The sequence below is a fragment of the Octodon degus genome, unplaced genomic scaffold (genome assembly GCF_000260255.1).
Source record: "Octodon degus isolate 3935 unplaced genomic scaffold, OctDeg1.0 scaffold00095, whole genome shotgun sequence".
Lineage (NCBI taxonomy): Eukaryota > Metazoa > Chordata > Mammalia > Rodentia > Octodontidae > Octodon > Octodon degus.
Window position 1 is genome coordinate 6,457,173 of NW_004524671.1, and position 25,719 is coordinate 6,482,891.

A 25,719-nucleotide genomic window follows, 5' to 3' on the forward strand; every position below is an offset into this window, starting at 1 on the left:
AAGTGCAGTGGAGACTACAGGAAGTTGAAGAAGCCAGATATGCAGAAAGTCTGTTAAGGAAAACTGCAGTTAGTGAATTGTTCTGCCCCAAGAGAGAAGCCATGAGGGCTGTAAGTGGCAATATCATATGGACAAGACCACTAAAGCCCTATGGAGCTTATATCATGCCACAATTGTCAAAAGTGCTGGACCTGGAGCTATGGAATTTAATGTTTGACCTGATGGGTTTGGGTCTTGCTTTGATCTAATTATTTTTCTATCCCTATTTCTTTTTTTCTCTATGTAGGACATATTTAAATTTATTTTTTATTTATTTTTATTTATTTAGTATTTTTAGGGTTTTAAGTTTATTTTTTATTTTTACTGGCTAAGAGTTTGCTCTGAGTTTTAGAAGAGACTTTGGATTTGAACCTTTCAGTAATTCTAAACTATTACAAACATGGTGATTCTTACAGATGGACTAAATGTATTTTGCATAAAGAGATGGGCATAAGTCTGTTGGGGTACAGAGGTGGAATATTATGGTTTAGATCAAAATATACCATCAAATTCTTAGGTGTGTAGAAAGTGGTTGGATCATGAGGTCTCTGTAACTGAGTTGCTCTTAGGAGGTGGAGCCTGGCTGGAAGAGACAGGTTACTAGGGGTGTGGCTTGAAAGGTATATCTTTCTCCTTGACTTTTCTCTTCCACTATGATAGGAGCAGCTTTCTTCTGCCAGCTCCTTTCTGTTTAGATCCAGCCAGCTGAGCAGGGACTGAAAGCACAAGGTGAGACAAGTCTTTCCTCCTTCAAGTTGTGGTGTTGGGTATTTTGCCCCAGTGGTAAGAAAGTAACTACAAAAAAGCTACTAAAAGCCAGATGTGGTGGTGCATACCGGTCATTCCAGCACTAGCAAGGCTGAGGCAGAAGGACAGCTGTGAGTTAGAGGCCAGCCCGGGTTACAAAGTCAGTGACTAAGGTATCCTGACAATCTAAGAACCTTAGAACACTTTAGTTCTGCTAATTTGCTTCTGCAGTGTTTTACTATTGAAATATAATTCAATTATATATCTATATCTATATATTTATATATTTATATATTTATATAATATAACATAATTGTTTTATATAATTGTTGATTTATTTTTGCCTACATATTTATGGTGGCCAATGTTCTGTTCTACTTGCTTCTTTTCTTGCTTCCATTTGGAATAAGTGTCTTTGGCCTTTAAGTTTCTTAGCGTATATTTTCTTCCAGCTTTTTTCTGAAAATGTCTTCATTTAGCCTTCCCTTTTTCATTTGTTTCATTCAGTACAGAATTCTTAGAATGGCAACTACTTTATGTCAGCATTCTGAAGGTGCAATGCCACTGTCCTTGGATTTTCATCACTTTGAGTCAGTTGTACTTCTATTGTACTACTTTGGCTGCACTGCCTCTCTTCTCTGACTGATTTAATTTTTTCTGTGGTTTTTTTTAACTCTTTTACTGTCATGTACCTACTGATGTACTTCTTGTATCTATACTGGTTATAGTTTATTGATTTCTTGATAGTTAAATAACATCCTTTATCATTTTTGGGAAATCATTGTACCCACTGCCTTTTCAATTTCAGACCCATTTTCTCTACTTCCCAGTAAAGAATGTAAAGGGTATGGCCCTACTAATATACATTAAACCTGTCACTGTGTCCTTACATTGTTTATACTCATCTCTGCATTTTTCATCTTTTTGCTCTTTACTTCTGTACAGATATTTCTCTGATATATTTTCCAGTGCACACGTCTTTTCATCTGTGTATCTAACCAGCTATAAACATATTTTTATGTTCTTAAATTCAGCGATTAAGTTTAGTTTTAAAATTTCATTTAATTACTTTATTTATAGATTCTAATTCTCTACTGCAATTCTCCTACTAATTTTTTTTTTGGCACCTCTCTGGTTCTTTACTTCAGGAGTTTTTCTTCTGGGCTTTCTAGTAATTTGGTTACTAGAGTGATTTTTTTCTCTCTATACTCAATAGTTCTAAACATTAAGAAAATGTAGAGAGTATGAGGCTATGTATAATGAAATTCTTTTGCTTTACAAAGGACTTAGTTTTGCTCTTCAAAGGAGGTAGAAAAAATGACAGATAAATTTAATCTGTCATTTAAGGTTATTCAAAGGAGGATTTCAATCTTAATGCAGGTTGGCTTCCTTCCGTTTCCCTCCTCTCCATAGACAGGAGGAGTCAGCAAGCTGAGGAGGATGAGATAGAAACTCATCAGGCCCGTGGGCCTGCAGCCCCTGTGGTGACTGCTCAGCTCTATGATTACAGCATTGAAACATTCAGAAACAGTATGTAAATTAGTTGGTGTGACTGTGTTCTTATAACACTTTGTCTATAAAAAAAAAAATCACTAGCTAGATTTAACCTCCAGCCCATAGCTTTCTAACTCCTACCCTAAGATGTATCTCTTCAAGTGTGCCATCTCAAAATATATTTAACTATGATTACTTCTATGCAGAGGGCCTCAATGGCAGATTTATTTGCCTAAATCCTGTGAAATTATTGTTAGCTCTATTACCTTTCTCAGTCTGTTGGCTTGCAACTTATGAATTACCAATGCCTTGAGGAGAAAGGCACCACCAAATGTTGTGTTTGCTTCTCTGCATTCATCCTCTCTCCAGAATCTTAGCTTCTAAGAGGCTCATCTGAGGAACTCCCTGATGCTCTTGCATATTTATTGTTCCTGTTGTGGATTTTTTTCTGCCTATTTGCTTTAAGGAGTATTAGGAATTGAACCCAGTACATGCTAGGCTAGTACTCTACCAGTGACATCTTTAGCCCCTGTTGCTGTTACTGTTACATATAATCTTTGTCCTTTTTCCTGTACAAGTATTCTACCCAATACAGAGGGAGATGAAGTTCAAATTAACCTTTATCTATTTGAAGTTCAAATTAACCTTTACTTTAACAAAAAGTGCTAAAGTCATCTTTACATTTAGGATTTAATATCTTAAATTATTAGACTATATGGTATATACCCAAAGTCAGGTGGCTATCCTGCACCTTTAAATGATCATTTGAACTGAGTACACATTTCTTTGCATGTGAAGCTGTTCTTTTCTCAGTTCTTACTGGAAAAATAGATTCTGGAAAAAATAATGATTCTTCCAATATTTCTTTCTTTGTTTGTTTTATTTTTTTGTTTGTTTGTTTGTTTGAGACAGGGTCTCATGATGCCATTCAGGCTGTCCTTGAACTCATTGTGTTGCCCATCCTGATCTTGAACTCATGGTGATCCTCCTGCCTCAGCCTCCCAAGTGCTGAGATTATAGACATGTGCCACCACACCTGACACAATATTCCTTTTCTAGTTTGTTGTTTACATGGTTTTCAGAGTAGGTCTTACAAAACATAAATTTGAGCATGTAACTTCTACTTGAAGCTCAGGGTTTGTGAGGTCCTCCATGATCTGCCCTCTATTTACCTATCGAACTTAATTTTTCAACATGTCCTCTCTAAAACCATATTGACAAATTACTTTGCAGTCTAGACCTGTGCTTCAGACCCAGTTTGTGAATCCTCATTTTTAGGTACTAGTAAATTCTTTCGAAACTGTGTATGGTCCTTGCAATTCACAAATGGGCCTCAGGCAAACCAGTTTGCCAGATTAGTTAGCTATTGGTGATAGAATTAATCTGGCAAATCAGTTTGCCAGATTAGTTAGCTATTGGTGATAGAATTATATAGTCATTTAGTTGTGAAAATGAGGACATGTGTATTTAAAGTCAGTAATACAATGAGTGGAGAAAACAATCTCTGTAATCTCTTAACAGGCATCTTGATGTCCACACATCTACATAGTTTATACTCATTTTTGTTTTGAGTTCATTAAAAACCTACACATCTCCCAATTGTGTGTTGACATAAGATATGAGCAAGCAATCCATCATTCCTTATCCATGAGCTCTGCTAAGGTCAGCTATAGTGGTGAGATTGATACCATCACCACGAGAACATTGGTTTTCCAGAACTGTACCTTGAATGGCTGGAATGTTCAGGGACATTTTTCTCCCTGCCTTTCAGGCAGTATCCTCTTCAAGTGGATGGCTATGGATCCAGAGAAGCTCTCAGAGAAGCTCTCAGAGAAGCAGGAGGAGATTCTGTCTGTCCTGGAGGAGAAGTTTCCTAACTTGCCTCCAAGAGAAGACATCATCAGTGTGCTCCAGGAGACCCACTCCAGCGCTCACGGTGAGTGCCCTCCGCAGCGTGCTAGCTGCTCCTGAGTAGGGATGGCTTGCGTGGTCCTGCCAGGCCCAAGAGGGGAATGCAAGTGTCCTTTCACTTTCTTGCACAAAATTACCTGTGGCAGATTTTTCAGGCTCATGGTATTGGCTACTTGTTCCATGCTGTCTTCGAGGCCCTAAAGTCTTCATGTGGATAATCCCTACACCTAATATACACCCCAGATACATCCTTACCTGCACTTCCTGTGTTGGCATAGTTCTATTTTGAGCATGTGGCAGCAACAATGTCAAGCACAATGGGATTTTTCTAAATCAACTAATCCTAGAAAAAAATGATACAGAAGGTGGCTGAGCTGATGAAATCATTTCTGAAGGCTAGGCTTTACCAGAACAATGAATTTCCTGGGTCCACTGTTTCATAGGAACACATAACTGTGGTTCACCAAATGTCTAATTTACACAGGCTCTAGTGGTACTGTTTTTTCAAGGATGACCTTCCTGGGTCCTCCATACCCTGAGTCAGGTTCCTTATGATAGTCATTTTCCAGATGAGAACACCGGGCTTTTTGTTTTCCCGACAACAAAGATACACAACTGGCAAGCGGTGAGGCCAGAATCTCAACCCAAACAATCTGTCTTTAAGGTGAAAACATTAAGTGTCATGACTTCCTCCCTTGCTCTAAGATTCCCCAGGAACAAAGTAGTCTGCTGGGAGGTGACCACAGACAGAATGGATGTGAACAGAGTGCTTTGTTAAGCGAGATAGCTTAGTGGGAAACCAGAGCTGAATCCCACTCAGGAGCCCGAGCCCAGGGAGAGTGTAAAATTGCACTCCAGGTGATCCCACATGAAGGGTGCAGTAGTGTTCAAGGATGTGGTCCCTCTGACCCCAAGAATCATTGATGTTTTCAGGAAATTTGTGAGTTGGATAGTATTAGATTGGTAACTTGAGGTCAGCCATGGTAGAAGTATGCCACTCTAAAGAGAACAAACACTACAAGATGGTTTTATTACTGGTTGTTGAACATTTACCAGTAGACCTTTGGGGTAGTGAGGGCTCCCTAGGCCCTGGGGGTGTTGATTCTCCAAAGTAGGCTCTTGTAGCCAAAGAAAGCTTTCAAGAAAAGATCCAGGTGCTGATGACGCTTGAGCCCTGAGAAAGAGAAATCTGGGGAAAGTGAGTGGGGTGTGGACAGTGCCTGCCACACCTCCCATGGCCTGTGCAGTGTGGCTGGATGTAGACGCACTGCTGCGCAGTGGCATGCATTTTGCCATTCATTTTTAAACCCATACCAAATGCTTAATGTCTCAATACACCATATAAATCACTTATGTTGCAGTAGGAAACCAAGTGGTCTTTGATCATCTAGCAAAGAAAAATGCTTAGCACCTATCTGTTTCTGCATGCTGCTGTGGTTGACAGTGCTCTAAATTAGTGGATTAGGCAGGCAACTTTGATGTCTTAGCAAGCCCCTGGAAGATTGCATGCACTTTAGTAGGCTTTGTTATGGCTGTTCTCCCAAGACAGGAGACCTAGTCACATGTAATAATGTAGTATGATAATTCAATGTTGAGCCAGACATTTGCCTGATTTGCTGCAATATATTTCATGAAGTTCTGTGTTCAACTATGCTGATGTGGTGTTAGATCATTCAGATTTTCCTCCCACCAATTAAGGAAATAAGAAGGGTTACTCATTCAACCATGATAGTTTTTTGGGCCACATTTATGTTTTGAATAAGATTATGCTTTAAATTATAAAATTATAGAAGCCCACCTAAATATATCCTAAAAGCAAATTTTGGGCTAGTCTGCAGGGCTATACTTGCTTCATTTTATCACCCTCTACCTACTCCTTTCCTCCATTCCCTAAAGTGGGTCTGCAGAGGTAGAACCCTGAGTATTTCACATTCTGGGCTCCCATAACACTTGATTCCAGCTGGAGGGACTTAGCAGCCCGTGGAAAGATGGGTAGAGGACAGGAAGGGAGCACACTGTGCATCTCTCCCCTGCTCCCTTCCTGTGTTGGTGACAAGTTCTAGTGGCCCCTCCTCCCTAACCTCAGCTCTCTGCTTTCTTCATCCCCTCGCTCCTCTCCAGATAAATCACCATCCCTCATTTGCTCTGTTTAGTCTGCAGACATCTCTGTGAGGGCACTGCCGTGAAAGAGCCCTTTTCTGCTCATGAGGGGAATTCCCTTTCCGTCTGGGATCTTGACTGATGCAGACATTGTTGCAACTGTGGCTATTGTGTACTTAGCGTATTTGTATTTATTAGGGATAAAGTGATATCAAAGGACAAAATATTAAAATTAATATAGTGATTTCTTAAACTCATACCTCAATATTATAAAAAGGTTTCCAATATATAACAGTTTTCCCCCCGTTCACAGGTTTAAGTACTGAGCAAGCAATGTTGAAAGATCTGAAGGAACTGTCAGATGGAGAAATAAAAGTGGCCATTAGTACTGTGAGCATAAACCTTGAGGTAAGAGTGGGAATTCTTTCTCAGCAACAACAGATTCACACCATGGCAGCCTGAGCACCTGAAGTACACCTCCCTCTGCTCCATAATTCAGTGTTCATCTTTTCCTTGGAATGCTTCCTTGCAATGTACTTGATGTAGAATACAGGTTATTATTTTAAGTGAAAACATTCTGCTAAGCTGATGAAAAATGCTAAATCCTGATTCTCAAGATGAGTGCTGTTTCATTCATCTCAGTAAAACAAAACCTAAAACACACTCACATTTGCCTGTGTGTTTAATCTGCTTTATAGCAATGATATTGGATTGGATCTACTTTCATTTTTTCTCCTTATCAGCTAGTTGTCTTTGGCCTTTGTAAACTATTTGAATACAAACTGTTGGAGTAATCAGTGATGACCCCTCAAATATCAAAAGGGAAACCTCCTTCTAATCAATGAAGGAAATGACTCAGAGTGAATGCTATTCTTGTCTTTGTGTCTTTCCTTGGTGAATTATTTTCTGTCTACTTTGGGGGTTTTCAATGACTTGTGTGTTAATCTTAATTAACCCAACTAATAGGAGTTGTGTTTTGTTGAGGCCCATTTGTGCCTTCGCAGAAGTCTGCATTTCTCTACCTCCTGTTGCCTCAATCAAGTCACCCACCTTCAGCGGGAGCACCTAGCTCTTGTGTCAAGCATGTGGAGACATAATTTTCTGTGTAGGAATTTATCTTTTGCTTTTTAGGACCACATATTGTTCTTCTCTGTTCTCACGATGATGGTGGCTCTAAAAACGTGTACATTTCTGGGTGTGGAGCCTGGCAAGCGATCGCTTCGTACAATTTATTTCCAGTTGAGTAACCTCATAATTCAGCTCATAGATCTCCGTGAGTACCAGGAGGTGGACTGTCGTCATGTCTCGTAGTTCACAGAGCTCATCTTTACTGTGTGTAGTTAGCAGATTGATGACTATTTCTCGGGACTTTCAGATTGATAAATGCTCCATATAATTAGGTGTGGATGTGAGTCGATACAAGAAATACATGCAATTTGGGATGTAGTAACTAGATAATCACCTTCAATTAGAACACTGCTTTGTGCCTACAAACCCAAGGAAAACATGGATCTTGCAAGGGTCAGTAGCTCTGAGAATCATTTCTGCTAGTTCAAGCCTTAGGCTTTTCTTTTTCCTTCCTCCTCCCCATCCCATTTCATTTAATGGCATCTTATTAGGTTTTAAATGCCTTGTTTGGAATTCCTGTCTAAATTAACACAACATGTCTTGTAATTGCTTAGGGAACTGTCTCTAGTTAGCAAATTATTTTAAAGCTATTAATATTATAGAATTATTGTAGCTTTAATATACCTTCATTTACACTGCAGTGGCAAATACAAATCGCTTTGTCAGATACATTAAGGTGTAAATGTTTATCAAGCAGAATCAGTGATAAAGCGATCACCTTAATCCTGAGAGTCATTTGCATCAGGGCTCCAGCAATTAATCAGATGGTTAAGTAACTCTCTGGAAGCTGCTCTCTGGTCATGGGGGTGGGGAGAAGGACATCTGTATGTGTGGAGAAGGAGCCACAGTCTAAACTCTAATGAGTTGAATGAGGCTTTCTCCCTTTGCTCTGGAAGCTGATAAGGGGACTAAGAAATGGAGAAAGGACTCTAATAGCACTGCATTTCCTCCTTGACAAAGGAAATTGCACATTATTCGCCCAGGTGGACAAATTCCACCATGAAGGGCAGACTCTGGGTTTCTCTACAGATGCCTCAGCTCCCACTTGCACCTGACCACACTTCAGCATCCTGTTTTTATTCCCAGTCCGCTCACTATTGTAACTAATGAGAGGATCTCTGATTTCCTTTTGTGAATTTTGGAACAGTTGTATAATTGCCCCCTAAATCTAGAGTCAGTCTCAAAGAAATCGGCCTGTGATTTTGCATCTCTTGTTTGTCCTGCAAAGCATGGTCCATGAAGGTGCTTCACGGTGACTCTGGACATCATCTGCTTTTTCTCATCACCCTCTGAGCTCTGTGACCAACTTTAGAGTTAACTGCATGCTATGTCCTATATTAATTTTGAACTTGTTTCATATACTTAATCCCAGTGAGATTATACTTTGAGTTCACTGGGGTTGCTAATGCTATTGTTCACATTGGTCTTCCTTCAATTGTTGGCACAGTACTGAGCAAAATAGTAGATGCTTATTAAACACAAGTCTTCAGTGAATACATATTTGTGTCCTTGGTTTGTTCCCTTGATATGTGATTTTTATCCTTTTGATTTTCAATTTTAAAAATGCCTGCCTGAGCATCCAACATGGCCTACTTTATTCTCTTCCAATTTCTCTCAAACAATTATGACTGAAAGCTGACATCAGAAAGACAATAAGCGCCTGAATGTTTATGGGTGGTAGCACTAACCCAGCTGTCACATGTGGTGTGGGCAGCGTTGGGAAGTAATGAGCTGCTGAAACCAGGAGGGACCACGCTGAGGTTCTGAGGCCCAGCAGGGAACAGGGAAAACAGACTCCGTGCATTCTTAGAGGTCTGTTGTAAAGCTGTAATTTCACACTTCTATAGATATGACCTCTGTTTACTTGATGCCAAATGAATTCAATTTTCTTGGATAGAAATATTCAGAAAATTGGAAGGATTTATGTCTTTGTCATGTGGACAGTATGCTCTGCCCAAGAAGCCCCTGGTTTGGGGAGGTGGAAGCCACTGCCACGGACAGCTAGGTAAACTCTAGCCCTGTCTATGATAAGACAGAGTTTCCAATCCCTTTCTTCTCGTTTTTATGGTAGGAAATCTTGCAAAAGATATCTATGGTCTAAACAAAGTTATATAATATTAGTTGTGGAATGAACTACCATAAAAAGGAAATTATTCTAATAATATAGTTGTGGTGATTTACTCTGTGTATGAGGTGACAGTGAAGGTGGCCTTGAGCCATGACACCATTACTGGAAGTTGGGGGGGGCACAGCCGATTTCAGGGGGACTGTTGGAAGCTAGGGATGTGGGAAAGTCACCAAAATCCCATCTCACCTGCCCACTGGCCATTCCGAGTCCAGATGCCACAGATGTCCCACAGTGGAATCCCCACTATTGGCTGCCACTGTGTTCATCCTCTGTCTGGACCCTTCAAGAGCGCATGGATTTGGCTGTCAGAAGTGAATTCCAGAGTCTCAGAGCACCAGGGTGACAGGAATGACCTTTGCCTGTATTCCTTTGCAAACAGAACTGGTAATGACCCTACTTCTTGGGACTGATTTTCCCTGAAAGGACAAGTGTTTCTATGTTAAGAGGAAAGAAGAAAATTGGTCAGTGTCCCACGGTGCCACAGGAGCCACTGAGGCTGCTGGCGGCAGTACTTCATTAATCCTGTGCTTACACTGAACGCTACCCTGTCTTCTTTAAACATTCCTCAAAAAAAAAAAAAAATGTAACTCACTCATATCTTTACTCCGGAAAGAAAAGAACCAGACAATTCCCTGTACATATGCTTGAGTCCAGATTACCACCCTTTAGATAGAATATTAGTTATGCTTTTGCTGGCTAGTATGAGTTCCAAGGTATATGTTGGAATGGAAATTTAACAGGATCTTATGCTTGTGTTTGCCCATAAGATCACCATTATCCGCTTGTTTCTTCAGGTTCCTTTCAAGGGGGCCACCTCCATACTGGGTTCCAAGAGCTTGCCAATCCATTGGTGAGTCTTGCTTAACTTATATAGAAACCATGAATTGGCAAAGTGTAGCTCTTTTAGGGTTAACAGCTCTAGCCTTTAAATGCCAGCAACCAGTAGATTTTTTTGTGTGTGGTAGAAGCCCTACTTGCCACTGGAAACCAGAATCGTAGGGGCTCTTCTGTTGTTACCCATAATTCTTCATTGTTCTGTGCTGCCCCCTGGCTTCTGTGTTACCAGCCCTGATTATTGGAAGCTTTGTCTCAAGCAGCCTTTGTGTTATCATCTCCTAGTATGCTAGCTCCGCATGTTCTACTGGAGACAAAAATTACAAGCAGGCAAGAATACATCACCCAAACATATTCAGCCCTTGCTTAGGCTTTATGATGCAGCATAAGGGGGAACAATCTGTGGGTTGAACCTACACAAGGTACAGGGAGGCTGCTTATAAGGAAAACATTCAGGCTCACACATGCATCATGTCAGACTTTCTGTTTGGTCATGAGTAGAGGAGGGACCCCTCATAGGACTGACTGAGGAGTGCTGCAGAGGGGTGGGCTCATCCAGAGAGGACATGGGGTGGAGTTGTCTGGGGTAGACCCATGGCCCAAGCCTGTTTCAGCCGAAGCTGTGGCCAGGGAGTGCCTTGTATGGTTTAACCAGCAGCAAGGCATTTGAGGCAGCCTCTGTTTGAGGCAGTACTTTTCGGGGCTACACCTAGCCCTTCGCTCCTATCCCTTAAGGGATTAGGGCCTACCTCATGATTTCACCTTAACTTGTTCCATCAATACTGGTCTTATTTCCAAATACAGTCACAACCTACCATGCTAGCAGTTGGGACTTCAATGTAATTCAACCTATGGTGAAATTGTCCAGACAACTTTAAAGAATAAAACTTACAAGACTGTCTTCATGAGCCTGCTTCCTGCTAAGCATTTTTCATCTTTTGCTGCCACATTTTAAAATTTCTAATCACTTTCCTGTAGGTAGGGGACGGGGGGGTGGGGAGGTGGTTTCAACTCAAATTTTGTGTTCATTTGAGTCTAGAATCCAAAGGAATTGCTCGGTAGCTCCGGTCTGCTTTCTATCAGGGCTGGGGCTGTTCTGCTGCTGGACTCACAGCCAGGGCCATCCCCAGAGGCAGAATCTCTGCCGCATGAAGCCTGGGAGAGAGGCCACATGGGCTGCGTCCTGCTAGCGTCATCCAGACGCTGACTCAGACGCCCGCCACGGAGATGTCTGGATCTGGGCAGAGGGCAAATACCAGTCCTTTCTGCCAGTACTCGGAGCACAGGCCAGCATGAATGGCTCATCACTGTTCAGCTTCTCTCTGACAGCAGAGAAAGTCATCAAGACCCAGTGGACACAACTCACCGCGGTAACTGGGGACTGAAGAAGGAGCAACCCAGTCTAAACTCCACTCTCATTTTGGGCACCAGAGATGGTGTCTCATTGCTTGGGCTTGGAGCCTGTTGGCAGTCGAGATGGCAGTACCTACATTTATCTACTTTATTTTGTGATAGAATGCTGGGTCTCTTCTGGGGAGGAGCCTATGCTAATTGGATAAACATATTGTTCAAAATGCCAAACACATACACTAAAGTGTTTTGCAAAGGTGAGTTTTCAAAGCCACTCTGCCCAACTATTGGGAATATGTACGAACATATTCCCAATAGTGCTCTGGGATCTAGCTCATAAGTGCTTCGGCTTCCTTCTGGACCCAGGCCTGTTAACTCTTCCTTGCTGCAGTGGTCAGAGTTGAAATTTGGTGGTGTGTGCTTACTAGTAGAGCAGAACTTGCCTCATTCGTTCTTTATTCCTCCCAGCGGTGGGAGAGCTTCGAACGGCGATGATTACACCCGTGTAGGGTGTGGCGGCTCCAATAGCTGTAAGAGGTAAACTCTAGATCTCAGTGGCTCAATGCAGTGTTGTTTATGGCTTACTCCTTCAACGAGGCCATTTGCTGCCCCTGCTACAGCAGCCAGGGGTGATTCAGGGGCCATTTTTAGCACAGGGTTCCCAAGGTCACATTGTAGGACATCTCCATCCTATCTGACAAGGGAGAACAGAGCTTGAGGGGGCTAAGAAGGGAAGTTTTGGAGCATCTAGTCTTGGTGGGACACCCTTCACTTTGGCTTTTTTTTTTTTTTTTTTTTGGCGGAACCAGAGATTGAACTCAGGCCCTTGAACTTGCCAGGGAAGCACTTATTCTACTAAGCCATCTCTCCTGCCCTTTGGCTTTTTCTTTGCTCAGTTACTTGTTTGCATTTAGCTGGAGGGAGACAGGGAAATATCGTCTTGCTATATTCCCAGGAAGAAGAACCAGTTTGGAGAATAATTAGCTGGTGCCTGCTATACTGCCCATCTTGGAGGTGAAGCAGTTGGAATCTAGAGATGGTAAAGCATTTGCCCAAGATTCACCCAGGACCAGATGCTTGTGTACACTGCTGGGGACATGGCTCTAGTGGGCGAGACTAATAGATTTGGAACCCATTCTGGCATTCACTGTAAGTTATTGGATGTCAGTCATTTGCTCACACTCAGGGTGTTGGGCAGCCTAGACACCCTTACGCTAACCTTGGTCGGCATTCTTCATTTTCTCTCACTGTCAAATTTTCTTGTTCAGCTTCACCTTTTTGATACTTTAAAAACTCAGTTTAATTTTTGAACTATAAACACCAAGTTCAAAATGTTCATTGTACAGCTTATTATTGCTCCTAATATGAGAAAGGTTGGCAAGATAAGCAGGTAGATAAAAGCCATAGGTGAAAAAAATTATGGGCAGAGGATTACATAGGGCATAATATGAAGGAAAGAAGGAAGTGTGTGTGTCTCTGTGTGTGTTTTCCTCAGCCTGTCTCTAAAATTTAGGGTGTATTCTGGGTTTCTTGCTGTATTTTAGTTTTTCAAATATGTACCCAAGTGGGGAATACACCTTTCATGAAAAATTATAATATCAGAGTTTTTAAAATTGAAATGAAGTTGGCTGTGGGGGTGGAATCCACAGTACTCAGGAAGCTGAGGTAGGACAATGCTGGGAGTTCAAGGCCAGCCTGAGCCACATAGTAGAAACAAAAAGAAAAAGAGAAAGAACAGAAAAGAAAAAAATGAAGCAGGATCACTTTTAAGCATTTAGTCCATAATTCATAGCTTTTCAAAGGACAATGGCAGGATGAAAAGGTGAGACGCAGGCCAAGCAAAGTGGACTTTCGTTCTCACTAAGCTACGGCTGAGTCTTGGATGTGTGACATAACTGAGAACCAAAAATCCCTAGATATGCGATGATCTATCATATGGCAGCAACAACACTTTGCCTTTGAAAAAAACATACCGAGCAGCTGAACCTCATAATATGGGAATCTTTCTAACTTGTCCATAGAGTGCTCCTTCTGAGGACTGGCAAAAGCATGTCAAAGATACTGTGCTAGCTTTCTGGCACTGTGACAAAATACCTGAGATAGCCCAGCTTAAAAGGATGAGAGATGCCTGTTGGCTCATGGTTTATTAACTGATAGAAATGTACTCGTGACTAATGCGTCAGTCAGGGGTTTCAGTGCATGCCTGTGGCAGCTCGGAACATCATGGCAAGGGGCAGAGACAGAGGGAAGGCAGTATACCCCAAACACCTAACTTCCTCCCACTGAAGCCCACTGTCTAGAGATTCCACCACCCCCTCCTAGTGCCAGGGGTTGGGGGCCACACCCTCGATACATGAGGCCTTTGCAAGACAGTTCAGATCGGAACTATCGCAGGTGCTCAAGTCTACAAAACCTGCCTGCTTAAAAATGCTTTGTAATGGAATTCTTATTTTGTATTTCTACCTAAACTCAACTTGGAAGTAATTGGACATCTCCACTGACAACTTTTCTCGATTTTGCCTACTAGTCAGTTTCCAACAGATTGAAGTGATTCACAAAATTTGTTCCATCTAATGCTCCTTTTTTCAGTAAATCAAAATTCTCTCCCCAAGTGATGCAAAGAACAATCCCTTCATATCTTCTTTGGCTAATATTTTGCCCCAGGAATCAGATGCTCTGATCTGGATATTTGCCTGCCTCCCGACTCTTTTCTTAAAACTTAAACCCAAATGAAATAGTAATTAAGAGGTAGAATCTTTAGGAGCTTATGAGTCAGGTTGTATAATTTGATTTTTATAATGACTGTGTTCAATTTTCAAATAAAGAGTTTGAAAATTTCCTGAAAATGTAGCACTCAGCTCTTGCCAAAGCCTCACAGGTCAGCACCAGCCCTGGGGATTCCACTCCAGTTCTCTCTTGGAGGTGGGGACAGAGAGAAGGAAAGAAAGGGGCCACTGTGGAGACCATCTATTAAAAGCAGAAAATCACTTCTGGTATCCATAGCTGTGTCATTAAGCATCAGACTTTCTTCTATAAATGTTTGTGTTCTTTGTGTGCTGCAGTTTGTCATGTGCAGGGGGTGTTAGTGTCAATTTCGTATCTTATTAGCCATAAGCATAAGGTCACTGGACCTTTATGAGAAATGCCAACTGTTTACATGAAGTAGAAAGACACATTTTTTAGAAGAACCAAACAAACTGTGACATTTTGAAATATCAAAGAGATTGAGAATCATGATTTATGATTCATAGTTTATTTAGCTGGTTTCATGCACACCAACAATGATATATTTCTAACAGTTAATAATTTTAGCTCAGATTAAGAGTAGGCTGGTCCATCTGCAGCTGGATTTAGTGTATTAATGTGCACTGACTAATTAATCCTTAGCGTCCTCACAGCTGCGGCTGCTTCTGCTGGCTGCACGCTGTGCACACGGGGACCCAGGTGTATAGTCTGGAAGCATGGTCTTCCCGGATTTTCCTCACCTGGAGATGAAGGTTTGCCCTCCAGTGATGCGTCCTCGATGCCGCCTTTCCTTCTGTGCCTTCTCCACCACGGGCTCTACTTGTGAATTCTAACAATGCCCTTTGGACCACATCATGGAATTTCTGTGTCATCACTTTGCTCACTTCCCGTCTTTCCCCTTCTTCATGGGTTTTGCACAACATTTCCCTGCTTTATGTATCTGTACACCCCTTTCCAGAAATCCTCCTGCTGTCTTTGTGGCCACTTCTGCCCAGGCACTATGATATCTCCTTCCAGTAACCTCAGGGCACACACCTGCCATTAAAAGTTAATAAGGAGTCGCCCCCGATGTCATGAAAATGTCTGAGGCACTTCATTGGATGGGACATTGTTGGTACTTGTGTTACCCTCTTATTTTCTGAGCTCACCATCAATTTTGGAGAAATGGATATATTATCAGAAGGCATTTGGGTATAAATTTATGTAGCACTGTATGTTATATAAAACAAAAGTCGTACTTCTTGATCTTTGAGACTAGTAATCGGGCAATTTGGGTTTTTTGGAATGCTTTAGTTGGAGGAGGGTAGGTGGGCCCTTACTCATGAAAAAGACTGAGCATCACTGTCTACCTTTCTGAGAAGTGAGCTCCTTCGGTTGGCAGAATTCAGCACCTCACTTGTCCACTCATTGCCCTTGAGTATCTGTTGGTATTCGGAAAAGTCATGGAAGCCTTTGTTCTAGGTGTTTTTGTTTTTTTGTTTTGTTCTGTTTTTGATAAATTTAGGACAGGGTCTACAGTGTGTACAGCGTCTCACTCCCTAGGTCAGACTCGGAGTGATCCTCCCCGCTTTCAGCCTCCCAAGTGCTAGGATTATAGGCGTCCACCACCACGCCCCGTCTTGTTCTAGGTATTTTAATCATCCTATAAAATGGCAAAGAAATCAGGAAGCAACCTGTTGAGTTAACCTGTCCTCAGCTTTAGCACTGCTGAGAGAATTAAGAAACCGTATTGTCCCAAAATGTATCTGTGACCATACGTTTCTTAATAGCACAACGTCTAATTCTCTTCTACATGTCTCCTTCATGAGAAAGAAACCCTCAGGACGTTGTGGTACGCTAGGATGACTGCTCTTTCACTCTGTAAATACATATTTTAAGTGTACTCTAATGTCATTTTGATGGTTTAATTTCTGGAAGGCTCTGGCTAATTGCATTTTTAGGAATGTACCCAGACCAGTTTTAGTTGCCTGGAGTTACTGTTAACAGTAGCTGTTGCTTACCTTTTTCTGGTTAATTTTCACTGTCTCCTGCCTTCAGAGTTATTTTGCTGATTTAAAGGCCTGACCTTTGTTTAAATTAATTTGATTGTAAAACTCCTGTAAATCACATGCAACATTCTACCGGTTCATTACTACATTATATCAACTTGTCATAGATAAGTTGGCTGTTCGACTAGAGGAAAAATCGTGCTCTTTTTGGGGACAGGGAACTCGCTTGAGAAAGAGGGCTAGCAGCGTGTATCGGTGCTACCTTGCTCCCTTCCCACTAGAAACGCTGGAAAATTAGGATTGCTTTTTCGTACACACCCCAGTAAAAGCACAAATCTATAACCTCATAATATGGGAAATTATCTCATAATAGGATAACTTAGAGAAATGAGGGAGGAAGTAATTGAAGGTCCTCACCTTCTAGAACAGACGTTTGTGTCGCTCTTGAACCCGTTAGTCACTTTAGCAGTGACTGCTGAAGGTGACCGACCAGACTGGCTGCAGAAGATAAGTGGCTACCATAGGTTAGTGCTGCCGCCTAGTGGTGAAAAAGAGAAACTAGGTACAATGCTAGAACTAAGGTTTGGTTATTGTCTCCTTTTATTCCTTCAAAAGAGTATGTTGATGCTTTTTATATGCTGGTCAATACCTTTAATAATTCAAATTTTATAAAATAAATACTATCCAATACTTCCTGTGTTTTACCTTACATGTATCCAGTGTGTATATAACATTGTTATTCTCAAATAGAATCTCCATGAGCACCTTTTGAAATAGATTTATTATCATACCCATTTCATAAATAAACTTCAAAATACTCTTTTTTTTTTGTATTTCATGGAAGAGTCTACAGGGTGTTCAGGGTCTCACTACTAGATCAGACTCATAGTGATCCGTCTGTTTACAGACTCCCAAGAGCAGGGATTACAGGCGCGCGACACCACGCGCAGTCTCAATTGCCGTCTCAGCACGCCTGGGGGGGGGGGGAGGCCGGGCCAGCAGGCAGGCCCGGGAATCGAACCACCTGCCCCTGAGCCTGTTTGCAGGCGCTTTAATCCGCTGAGCTATTTGGCAGGCCCTAAAAGACTCTTTTAGAAAAATACAGTGACATCAAATATTTTGTGGTGGGCTTTGCCTCTCAACATTTTAGATTAGCATTTGTTTTAGAATACCATTATAAAATCTATTTTTTAGTTTCTTCACAAACCATAATGCCAGGTATCTCTGCAGGTGAGTCCCCACTGTTCTGGCCTGTGAGAGTGCTTTCTTTTTATAGCAAATTGAAGTGAAATAGTTGTTTTGTACCTACCTACTCTTGGAGCTCAAATAATAAAACTTTCACTAAAGCTTAAACAGTGATGCACTCAACCTGTGCTAATACTATTACTATCCGAGGGAGCCTAGTGCCCATCAGACTGGCTGATGCACAGTTGGGACCCAGCTGAAAATGAGGGTTAGGATGCAGGCATTCACTCCAGTCATCCCTCTAATTGCCTTTTGATGTGGTCATTTACCATCAATTTGTTATTTATTGAATAGTTACTATGTGCTTTAAATGTGTCAGCGACGGGGAACCTTTTAGAGCTTTCAGTGATAAATAAATAGCTGGCTGTGGCACATGTGCTGTAGGTTCGCCACCACTGGACAAATCCTCTGATCATTGGTTTCTGTCCTCCTATGCTTGAGTAACTGGCTCAGGTGAACCCTTGCAGGGCTTTGTGTTCTAGAAGCATAAAGCCTGGTTTGGGTGGGAGACAGCTGGGAGAATGCTCCCAGGAGGTAGCAATCAAATGGAAGTGGAAAGATGTAGAAACTGGCTATGTCAATGAGGTTTATGGGGGTATTCCAAGGAGGGAAGACGGAGAGTGAACAGGCAGGCCCAGGGAGGCACAGGTGCTCGGTGGGAGGAGAGAGGACGCTGTAATCGAGCACAGGGAAGTGGCCTAAGCCCAGACGCTCAGATCCCCTCTGCACTTAGCTCCACGCACTCTTGTGGGTGATTCATGCTGTACCTGGAAGGGTGTGGCACTGCAGAGCACCATGGGGTAGGCTTCCGTTCTGTGTCCTTCAGTCTCAACCAGGCTCTGGCTAGTCGCTGATGATGGCAGAGGCAACTCTGGGGTCAGTTAATTATTAAGCACTGGGGTGTGATTTCTCATCCTGCCTGACCACCAGCTATGGATAGATTCGAATGTTTTTGCCTATTAATCCAGAGTAAGCCAATGCGGCAGAATGGGACAAGAAATAGAGATTATTTCAGGAACTCAGGAGGTGGAGTTGGCTGCATGAGAGAAGGTATTGAGACTAAGGTGTGAATGTCAGAGGAGCTAGAAAATAGGCTAAGAGGTCCAAATGTAGATCAAGGTTGGAGTCACTGGAACTACTGGGAGAAGCCCACAGGCAGAGCCAGTGTGTTGAAAAGGGACAGGAGGGGCATGCACACACCCAGCAAGCACTTGGGTGGGCAGCTCACACTGCACCCTAACCTGATGAGACAGGGGTGAAATAGGACACACACAAAATGAGCCCCCTGGCTTTCCACAATTTGAGACCAAGTCAATTCTTGTCACTGAGACAATGCCAGCATCAAAGATTTTTCACTGAGTTACAGATTTAAAAGAAAGTCAAGCTAAAACATCAGCCTTTCTGATGGAGAAAGTAAGACCCAGTCCTCAGCATAAGCAGCTACTTTAATACAGTGTTTCCTGGGCCCAGCCCTGAGGGCAGGGAAAGCTCCTGGTTTCGCTCTCCCAACCAACCGTACAGGGAATCTATCTACAGACTTAAAAATCAGACCTCCTAAGGCTGCCCTGAGTTTCCAACTCTGGACTCTCTGAGTTTGTAAATGCACCATTAAAAGTAGGCTGGTTCCTCTTCTCTCACAAATTAGTTAGTGTGGGTGGTTCTGAGGGTTTGGTACTATTGCTAACAAAGAAATGAGTGCCGAGAAATACCATTAGATACCATCTGGTTTTGCCTCTGTGCTTTTTGAATCTTTAGGTCAAAAATATAAATACACTGTTCACCAACATATGACTTCTTTCAAAGTTTGTTTTTTTAAAGTTTGTATAATTACTTCTGTATTATATGGTGGTATAAAATACGAGTAATAATTGCTGGTCATTGTGAAGTCCATAAAACTTGGCAAATTTCTCACCTTTGCTGAACAGAAAACAAAGTTCATAGCCAATAAACAGAGATGGTATTAGGTAGTGGTTAAAGGATGCTAATGTATTATTGTTCATACTGGCTTTGTGTCTCACAAGGTCAAAGAATAAACCACAGATGAAGGAGGCAGTTAAAAGGAATATATATTGGGGCTGAGAAGATGGCTCAGTAGAATAAGCACTTGTCTGGCAAGTGCAAGGGCCTGAGTTCAATCCCTGGAATATATGTTGGAAGTATCAGTGAGAAAACAACCAACAGGTATAAGAATGTCCCAAAAAGGTCACCAGAGTGGGCTCTTTATCCAGAGTCTTTTCTATCTAGGTGGCCGGGTCTCTGGCCCAACCATGTCAATGTGGACTTGGCCTATAGAATTTGGGTATGGAGTGCCCACGCTCTACATGACTGAGGGAGAAACAGCACACAGTGTCCATGTGCTGATCATGCAATCATTGGTCAGTTAGGAAGCTGGGTGGAAATTAGGGAGCACAAAGGAAAAGTGGGGAGGGAGTCAGTTGCAAGGGTCACGTTCTCCTCTCCATGCCTGTTTTCTGCATTCCTGAACTGAATGACCTCTGTGGTTTGAGCTAACCCTTAACCCTGTGCAGGGTCAATCAGCCTGACTCCATCCTAGGCCCTGCCCCTTCCCCGCTGTCTACTTGTAAGCTAAATAGCTAGACTACCTCTCACAGTGGCCCTGGAGTTACTGAGCAGGAATCATGCTGCGACACCCCCAGCTCGGTGAACCCCCAGTCAGCCAGCCTCAGGGCATCTCCTCTGTGAAATGAGATCAGTGGGCCATACTGCCTGCAAATGTTTAAAATGATAGTAGGCACATCGTGAGTCCTTCATAAATGTTAAAAACAGTAATATACAGCAACTGTTCGGAACTATCCTAAAAATGTTTTCTGACCACAAGTCATTTCTCCAGTGATATAGTAACAGCACATCTTAAAATGCTTTTGTTACTCCAGGTTATTCCAGAACTACTGCGCTGTATTTGTAGCAAGCTAACTCGCTCAGGCAGTTCCAGAATATCAGTGGTAACCATCAGCATTAGTCTGGAGCAGTGGTCTTTATTTTATTCTTTTATTTACTTATTTATTTGTTTGTTTATTTATTTATTTATTTATTTATTTTAAATGTATCTGATATAGGGTCTACAGGGTCTCACTACGTAGCTCGGACTCCTAGTGGTCCTCCAGTTTTCAGCATCCCAAGTGCTGGGATCACAGGTGTGCGCCACCATGCCCAGGCTCCATCATCTCTCAGCCCGTGGGGGCCGGGGGCTGGCGCGGCATGCTGGGGATCGAACCCTGGCTCTGCGCTCTGCCTAAGCAGGTGCTTTAGTCCACTGAGCTATCTGGCTGGTTCAAGTATCATTCTTCGAGGGGACCTGGTGCCGGAGAATTAGGGATGATGCACAGCGAGTGAGCCTAGGCTAGGAGGGGGCTGGAGGAAGGCCTTGCCGCCGCCACGGCGAGCCCTGGCCAGTGGTGACTAGACCACTGCACAATCTGAGTTCTGGGAACCAGGTGATGGAGTGTGTTGTAACAACAGAGTGAGACCAAAAAAAAAAATTATTCTTTTAGTGTCAAATGTACCCTCGCGAGTTGCAGTTCCATTTTTCCGGGTTATCATCACCTCACATGGACTGAACTAGCTGGACTCTCATTTTTTTTTCTCTGAAGTTAAGGCAGTATTCATTTCTTTTAAAACCAAGAAAGATGCAAAGATATCTACCCTCACTACTCCTATTCAATATAGTATTTGAATCTTTTTTTTAAATGTATCAGTTATTTAATTAGGTTCTTAGTAAGAAATTTAGAACACTAATTCATGAAGAAAAGTTCCATTTGTCAGAGCAAAAATAGATCACAGGTAGCCCTGAAGCTGAGGAACAGCTTTGATTTTTGCTGAAATCTGTGAGTCCAGTGCTTTCTGATTCACCTTGCACTTCTCTGAAATCTGGTATCTCTCTTTCTTGGTGTCGAAGATCTCACCCTCCTGGTGTCTGGGTTTTCACAGCTTCTTTTTGAAGTAAGCATCAGTGAGGTATTTGGGGATTTTCATTTTGCTGATTTTAGTTTTTGTAGTGGTGGCAATGACAGATTTCTGGTGTGTTCTTTGTAGAGGAACATGATTAAGGCTGAGAGGCCCAGTCACAAGTAGCAAGCCACTGGCCAACTGCGTCAGGAAGACCATTCTCTTGCCTCTGTGACGCCCAGTGAGGATGATCAAGATGGTGCCAGGAGTGATGCTAGCTCAAAGTTTCCTCACGTGCTGACTGAAGGGTTTCTTGCCGTGGCTCAGAGCTTTTGGAGCACATCTTTAGTAGGGCAGTATATTGGCATTTTTTGAAGCTTAACCACCCAGTTACCATCATTCTTGTCCCCACTGACTGGTTTGATGATAGTAGCAAGAACTTTCTCCTTCTTTTTCTTCTCAACCTTCAATTTAGCAGCTGTGTACTTTCTCTTATACAAAACCTTTCTGGAATGCATAGCAGATTGAGAGTAACTACCAATTCCTCTAACCAGGACAGGATTTTGGCTGAAGTAGGGCTGCCCTTCTTGGACTTCTTTTTTGCCATGTTACCCTTTTTACCAGTACCACTTGGCTTCAGGTTTCTTCTCTTTAGTGTCTGGCTTCCCAGTTTTTTCACCTGCCATCTTGCAAGGTCGGAAATAGAGTGTATTTGAAGCTTTTAAGTGACTGGAGGTTTCAGTCCATACTCAGCTGGATCCAAAGCAGAGCAGAACATGGCAGAGAGCAACCTTTTATGGTGGTGGCAAAGAGCAAGAGCTGTCTTCAATGTAGCTACTCAGATTACAGATATAAACATATAAAATTGGTTAAAGTAATAATTTTAAGCATTAACTGCTATCTTCAAAAAATGCTAGAAATCAGTAGCAGAACCATCTTAGCTATACCATATATATATATATATATATATATATATGATTTTCCCTCTTCCTTTTTTCCTATCTTTTCTCCTTTCCCTCTTCTCACTTATTTATTCTTAATATTTAGTTTTTTACCTTTTACTGCATCTATTGTACCTTTCAGATTTTATTTATTCTTTGAAGGTCTTACACTAGGAAGACAATATGATGTTTACACATGTGGGTCTAGTTTATTTCATTTATTAATATAGCCTCTAGTTGCAACCATTTACCAATGAAAGCCTCAAGATTGTATTTCTTTCTGGCTGAGTAATACTCCATTATATAAAAACACCATATCTCTTTTATCCATTCCTCAGGTGATGGGCATTTGTATTATTTCCAAGATTTGGCTATGACAAATTGTGCTGCTGTAAACATGGGTGCACATATATCACTGTGGTATGAGGTTTGCAGTTCTTCTGGAAAAATATCCAAAATGGAAATATCTAGGTTGAATGGGACTTCTAATCCTAGTTTTTTAAGGAGTCTCCACATTGATTTCCAAAGAGGCTGTACAAGTCTACACTCCCACCAACATTAGAGAAGTGTTACTTTTTCCTCACATCCTCTCCAGCATTTGTTATTGATTGATTTCTTTGTGATAGCCATTCTTTCTGGAATGAGATGAAATCTCAGTGTTGTTTTAATTTGCATTTCTTAAATGACTAGTGCTGTGGAACATTTTTTAAATGTGTTTATTTGCCATTTGTTTTTCTTCCTCTGAGAAATATGTATTCATTTCAGATGCCCATTTTTAGTTTGGGTCTTTGAATTTTGGCAGCCTGATTTCTTAAAGTTCTTTATATATTCTAGATAGAAGTCCTTTGTCTGAATGACTGTTGGTTAAGATTTTTTTTTCCCAATTTTGGGTTGTTTTTTCATTCTGTTGATGATTTCTTTTGACATTCAGAGACTTCTGAGTAAGATGAGATCCCAGTTGTTAATTCTATGAAATATTTCTTGTGCCATTTGGTTTTTGTTCATGAAGCCTCTGGCTATCCCTATATCTTAAAGATTTTCACCTATTTTCTCTTCCAGTAAATTTAGTGTTTCTGTTTTAATGTTAAGATCTTTAATCCATTTTGACTTTAGCTTAGTGCATGGTTATAGAACTGCATCTAGTTTTAGTTTGTGGCATGTGGAAAGTCCTTTTTTCTAGCACCATTTGTAACAGTTCTACTCTTGAGAGAACCCATTCATCCAATACAGATTAGTTCATTCAAGAAGGAAGAAGCCTCTTGACCTCATCACCTTTTAAAGGCCCCACCTCCCCCTGCCTCTTCTTACCCAACAATGGTGGTTACGTTTTAACATAGTTTTGGTGAGGTCATTCAAACCACAGCAGGATACAATTTTTCAAAGAAGGTATGTAAAATCTGGCTACAAATCTTCAACCCTCTCACCATCTTAAAGGGATTTAAATAGTTGAGATTTAGAGTAGATGAGGGGACATTCTAAAACATGTGGGTTTGGGGTGAACAGGGATGAGGGGGCACCAATCTGTCCACTGGATTTGAGAAGAATCATTTCCAAAGTGGTCGAGGTGCCCCTTTCAGTCTAGGGAACAAGGTGATCTTGTGCTTCTCTTGTGGCTGGAACACCTACAGGACATGAAATATGATAGCTGGCCAGATTGGCAAGGGGCTCCAGAATGGGCTGCTGCCTGGGAAACATCACTCCAAGAAAACTGTTGGGATTGAGGCCACAGGAATACGGATTGTAAGATAGACTTGGGCCATGTATAAGAGACAGGCAGTGCACATTTTCTTCTTAGATCTTGTCTAGGAAAGTGAAAACAAAGTGGATCTTACCTGAGAGATGCCAAAGACATATCTAGCTCCCCAGGGCTGGAGAAATGAGAAATAGAGATTCCTTCCTAACATTAGAGACACGGGGGAGAAGGAGGGTGGGAGCTTTAATGGCACAGTGGTCATGCATGAAACAAAGTGTCAGTGTAACACCAGTGAGCAGTACAGCTCCAATTCTTACACTCCGGATTCTGGTGCTCTCTGGAAGATAATAGTGAAGTCAGAGCCTTGCTAACCCTTCTACTTCTCTCTCCCATGTGCTCAGTTCCAAAGGGAGTCAGAAAGTACAGTTGCAAGATGAATAAGGAGTGGAAGGGACAGGTCAAGAACAGGAACAAGTGAGTAGGAGAGTGCATTGCCTCTCACTAGCTGATGGCAGAGAAGCTTGACTCCATACCAGATGGCTTGTTTGCCTGGAACACAAGGTTGGGCATTCACTACTAAGTTGGGAGTAGGGCCCTGCAATTGAATTAGGAATTGAAATGGGGGGGAGCTGTGTTAACTATTGGGGCATGCCTGAGTTTTTACATAGCGGCAGGGCAAGAGCTAGCCTCACAGCATGATTTGACAACTGCACCTTCCAAGACCTGCCTGCTCTTATTTATATAGAATTCTCCCCTGCCCTTCTTTTTGTAAGATACATTTCGAGACCGTTGATAGATGCCTGAAATTTCAAATAATACCTACTGTGTTTTCCTGTATACATACATATTTACGATAAAATTTAATTCATGTATAGCGAAAGATTAACAACTAATAATAAGATGGAACAATTATGACGATATGTTGTAATAAAATTATGTGAATGTGATTTTGCCTCTCAAAACATCGTAATGTAATGGGTTCTAAATCTGGACCACTATTGCTGCAACCAGAGAATGTAAAACACAGATCAGGGAGCACAACTGTGTATGGTGTGGGATGTTTGTGGTAAAATAAGGAAGGTGGTCTTGTCCCTTCCCTATTCCACATGGTCCACCTGCTAGATGTTTGCTTCCTTGAAAAGTCTTGCTCCTTAAAAAGCTTCATTGAGTCTCACTGTATGAAATGCTCAGAATTCAGATACAGAAAGCATTAGGGCAGGGAGAGGACAACATGTTCTTTCTAGCATTCCTGTCTCATCGGGGTGTCCCTGGGAGTAGGCTGCTTTGGTTTTACAAACTACAGTGAGTGATTAGACAGGAAATCACTTGATACAAGAATGTGCTGTTGTCAGGATGAATATCACAAGTTATTATGAATAGCACCAAGTTTGTGGTGTAGTTTTAAGTATTCTGTGTACAGGGAGATACAAGTTTTCTTTGAAATAATAAGAACCCTGTTACAGTTTTTTA

At 41.8% G+C, this 25,719-nt stretch overlaps 1 protein-coding gene and 1 non-coding gene across 6 annotated transcripts in view; both read left to right on the top strand.

Moving 5' to 3' along the window:
- Positions 1-25,719, top strand: part of Prune2 (prune homolog 2) — a 225,642-nt gene that overhangs the window by 10,976 nt on the left and 188,947 nt on the right. For 4 of the 5 annotated variants that reach the window (XM_023722972.1, XM_023722973.1, XM_023722974.1 and 1 more), the window contains exons 3-4: positions 4,052-4,216; positions 6,605-6,699. In XM_023722972.1, coding sequence (XP_023578740.1) covers positions 4,052-4,216; positions 6,605-6,699 — 260 coding nt within the window. Of the gene's footprint in view, positions 1-4,051; positions 4,217-6,602; positions 6,700-25,719 lie in introns of those variants that run through there. The other variant, XM_023722976.1, reaches the window with a different exon arrangement.
- Positions 21,117-21,199, top strand: LOC111818570. Its single transcript, XR_002822529.1, has one exon.